The 4,553-nt window shown below is 50.6% G+C and overlaps 1 protein-coding gene across 1 annotated transcript; it reads left to right on the top strand.

Moving 5' to 3' along the window:
• Positions 1-404: 404 nt before the first annotated feature.
• HAPSTR2 (HUWE1 associated protein modifying stress responses 2) lies at positions 405-1,773 on the top strand. Its single transcript, XM_081042304.1, has one exon. It carries the CDS (start codon positions 604-606, stop codon positions 1,444-1,446), a length of 843 nt encoding a protein of 280 aa, XP_080898430.1. The 5' UTR covers positions 405-603; the 3' UTR covers positions 1,447-1,773.
• Positions 1,774-4,553: the final 2,780 nt, after the last annotated feature.

Genomic DNA, 4,553 nt, shown 5'->3' with positions numbered 1-4,553 from the left:
CGGATCGGCGCCCTGGATGTGATCGACACCATGAAGTTGCCCCATAATCCTCTCTGGCAACATAGGATGTAAAATTTGATCAGCTCATTGGATGAAGCCGACAAATCTCAAAAATGTGTGAAAAGGGGCCCAAGCGGTAGGCAAGCGCCGCGTTGAGGCAGCGCTCCAGCCGGCCCCCCTCTGAGTTCTAGGTGCGGCAGCCGCGGCGGAGAGGGGGTTGGGGCCGAGCCGCGGGGCCGTGGCGGCGGCGACCGAGGCGGCAACGGTGGCGTTTCGGGGAGGCCGCGGCGCCGTGGGGGGGGCCCTAGCAGCGGAGCGCGGGGCCCGAAGGGGGGAGCTAGGCGGCGCCGGCGGCTGCAGAGTTATCTCCGCGGCGTAGCTGGGGGCCGGGCCGGGCGGGGCGGGGCGTGCACCCGGACCGCGGGCGGCGCCGCGACTGTTGGCCTCAGGGCCCCTCCCTCTCTCGCGCTTGCCTGCCGCGGGCGCACGCGGAGGTGGCGGCGGCGAGCGCACGAGAAGGGGAGCTCGGAGCTGGAGGTGAGGTGGCGGTGGCGGAGCAAGAGTAGGTTGAGGAGGAGGCCAGCGGCCAGGAGGAGGAGGAGGATGGAGGAGCAGCCGAAGGAGGGCGAGGCCGAGGTCGCGGAACACTGGTTCTCTAAGTGGGAGCGCCAGTGCCTGGCCGAGGCCGAGCAGGAAGAGCAGCTGCCCCCGGAGCTGCAGGACGAGGCGGCCGCTGAGGCTGCGGGGCTCAAGAGCGAGCAGCAGAGGCTGTGGCATCTCTTCCAGATCTCGGCCACCGCCGTGGCCCAGCTCTACAAGGACTCGGGGTGCCCACAGCCGGAACTCTCCATGTGGGACCCCTTCCAGAGTGCCGCCATGGCCGTGACCAGCCTCTACAAAGAGAGCGGGGATGCCCACCAACGAAGTTTTGACCTGGGCGTCCAGGTTGGCTACCAGCGTCGCATCAAAGATGTGCTGGAGTGGGTGAAGAAGGGCCGGAGCATCATTCTCCGAGAAGACCTGATTAGCTTCCTGTGTGGCAAAGCGCCCCCAGCTCGTCCTCCACCTCGCTCCTCCAGGATGCCCGCGAAGCCGCCCGCCGGGAACCCCAGCCAGGCCACGACCACCGAATCCAGCTCCTCGGTGGACGTCGACTTACAGCCCTTCCACGAGGCCATCGCCCTGCACGGCCTCAGTGGCGCCATGGCGAACATCAGCGTGCGATCTGGCGCACCCGGCTCCCCTCCTCAAGCCAGTGACATTGCCAGCGGTGTCACTAATGGCGGGCTCCGAAAAAGTAACACCCTCGAGGACGACTTGAACCCGAGCAACTCAGAAGAACTGGCCCTCCACCTGGACAGTGGGGGGACCCGCAAACGCACCTCGGCCCAGTTCGGTGGTGGCGCCACAGACTCCCCAACCCATAAGCGCAACCGACTGGTCTAAAATGCCTCGTTGGTCACCCGCCGCCATATTGCTTGAAAGCTAACGAACTTTTAACTTGCTTGTCGAAAGGAGACTCGAGGCCATCTCTTCTTTTCTTTAAGTTAAACGAAGATTTCTATCGAGTTGGCCATAATGAAACTTGAACAGTATGTCAGAGAGGCCTCAGATGACTCTTACTTTCCCAAAAATAAAATGCTGGCAGAGAGCAGCTAGTTAGCAAGATCATTTAAAGCAGCAGAGTCCAGTTAGGGCGGGAGCCTGGTTTATCTTGTTCACAGTTTTATTTCTTGGCACCTAGCACAGTTGTTGGTGCTCAATAAATGTTTGTTGAATGAATAAATGTGACCTTATTTAAAAATTTTAAAGGGGAAGCACTAACAGGTGTTTACTTGGTTACAGGATGCTTTTATCCTTTATTGTTTATTTGATTGTTTGCTTTAACCATTTTTGCCAGTTCAGTTACATTTTATAAAAATGTAAAACTGGACATCTTTGTGCAATCTAGACATTTTTGCTCCACTGTACCATGCACCTAATTCCTAGAAAGAGACTGCAAGTAATACCTAGTAGGCTGTGAGATTTTTAAAAAATAGTTGGTTATTTTGGTGATTATGTGAGGGTATAAACAGACACTATGATGGTTGGACTGGTAATACTTGATATTGAGTCACTTCAGTGCTCTTTCTAGGAAAATTAAGCCAACGAGATCCTGGGATCTATGATGGTGGCATCCTTGATGGCCCAGTGGTACTCCTTTTTCTTAGGAATGTAAAAAGTCCCTTTTTCTGAGGTTACATACTTTTGGTGATCTCTGTTTTGAAATGGAACATGAAGTAGAATGAGCTTCTGGGTTTTATCTGAGGGTACAGCAGTATGTAACTAAAAAAGCACGAGTTTTTATTAAAAGAACCAACAGTAGACTACTAGCCCTGCAAATTCACTGCATGATTTTGGGCAAATCACTTAATGTCTATTGACCTCAGTTTTTCATCTGTGAAATGGAACTATGGGTCTCCTAAGGTCATTGTGAAGATAAGATCAAGTTCTTATTTGAAATATCTAGAACAATGCTTGGCACCTAAAGGTACTCAATACATGTTCTACATTCTCTACAAATGAAACTCAGTAAAACATTAAAATCCATTGTATTTTAGGAAAAAAAAAACCCAAGAAACTAGATCAATTTAAAAATCAGGATGTAGAATCTTGGTTTGAGCTGGAAACTGCTGTTATATAGTTGAAACTTGCCTAAATATCCCAGATCTTGTATTAATTATAAGTGTGTTTAGCTCATGAGGACCCAGAATCATCACTCAGGGTATTAGGGAACCTTGGAGTTCCTGAAATTGCCTGAGGGATGTAACTTGCAAGTGGAGGCACCTTGCAACCAGAGTAATGAAAGCTCTCCCTCCTCTAGTCAACGAATATGGGTAAGAGGGTAAGAGTGGAAAGAAAGGATTTGGAAGTGAAAGTCCTAGGGACTTTAGAGGCACCTAAAAGGCTAAAGTGGCTTTGAATAGGGGTGGGGTGGAGGGGAGGTGATGCAAGAGGAGTGGGAATGGAGGAAGTGGGAGTCAGGTTATGGAAGGGGTGGGGTAGGTAAAACACCCAACTCACCCCAGGCTCTCCCCACACCAGCGCATAACAGGTAGATGAGTAGTGCCTTGCCTTCAGGTTCATTTCAGAGTTATTTCTGTTTCATTAGTGTAGCCTTTGGAGTAGATTTGTAATTGACCGCTGTATTACAATAATACAACAACATAAGGTGAATTCCCTGATAGAATAAAACCTTCCTATTGAAGCATTGCACAAGTAGTTCCTGAGCCACTGTGCTAGGCCCTGAGAAGGGATATAAAAAAGAGAATATTAAAAGCAATGCTCATCCTCAAAGAACACATTCTAGCTTGGAAGATAAATTCATGTAGTCAAGAAAGCACTTTTAATTGTATGGAAAGCACTCACGGGCTGTGCAGAAGAATTCAGAGGTTAGAGGCCCTCCTTGCCAAGAGGATCACAGCTTCCAGAGGAGGTGGCATTAGAACTGGGCCCAGAAACATGGGTAGGAGGGGGGGGGGCACACGTGATACCAGCAGAGGAAAGATATCTAACAGTTTGAGAAGAAGAAGGAACGTCAAGTGGGTTAAGGGGATCACAGAAGCAGGGTAGGAGAAATAGGGGAAGCAGGGACCAAAGTCTAGAGGGTCTCAAATGCCTGGCCTAGTACTTTAGATTCTGTCCTGTGGCAGGGATGGCACCACTCAATCTGTGCTTTAGGGAGATGGGTCTGGCAGAATGCCTGGTTGTCCAGCAGTGAGACACTGGAGCAGGGATAGCACAGGGCCTCCCTGTAGAATGCTCTTTCTTGGGGACATTGGCATTTGGTTAACGGGTTCTGGAGATCCTTGAAAGGGCTTTCTCTGGGAAGTCTTTGCTCACTCACCCCCTCCCACACCTCAAACCATACCAGGTAGGAAGCACCTCCAGTGTGTATTCTGCACTGCTTCTTTATGTCTGAGAAAGCCTTCAATTCCGGCTGCAGAATCTCTTAGGGGGCCAATCTTGAAGAAACAAAATAGCTGTGCCTTCCATCATCCTGCTTCTTGTGTTTGAGAACCCTCCTCCGGTGGAACCACTGGGGCATTTGGGGTTGTAGGACTGACTGAGCAACCACAGACATTTTAGCAGGTAGGTATGGAGAGTTGTAAGAAGGCATGTCAGTAAGAGGACAGGGACCTCATTTGTCTTGCTTCCTTCTGTAACCCCCAGTGCCTCGCACGGTGCCTTATCCATATGGACACACAGGAAATATTTATTAAATGAATGGAAGAGTAAGCCCCCTTCCAGACCCAGGTATAGCCATTCACCTGCTCCCTTTCTCTGTTTACTTACTGCCCAGCAAAAGCGCCTAAAGCTTATGCTCTAATTTCTAGATGACTACCCCTTGCGTGCCTTTACCCTCATTCCTAACAATTAGATTCAGCTTTTTGCAAAGTGTGGTCAGTCCCATGACCACCTCCCTTGAGAATCTACTGAGTTACTTATGAAGCTGCCAGCTTCAGCACTGCCCTTTAGGTGAATTAAAATCTTAATGGGAGGGTCCCAGAAGT

This window comes from Rhinolophus hipposideros, assembly GCF_964194185.1.
Source record: "Rhinolophus hipposideros genome assembly, chromosome: X".
In the NCBI taxonomy this organism is placed as follows: Eukaryota; Metazoa; Chordata; class Mammalia; order Chiroptera; family Rhinolophidae; genus Rhinolophus; species Rhinolophus hipposideros.
Note: the sequence above shows the minus strand (reverse complement) of the source record. Positions and strands in the feature narration are given on the sequence as shown.

Excerpts from the sequence above, each read along its gene's own strand:
- HAPSTR2 (XM_081042304.1), top strand. The coding sequence starts at position 604 with ATGGAGGAGCAGCCGAAGGAGGGCGAGGCCGAGGTCGCGGAACACTGG.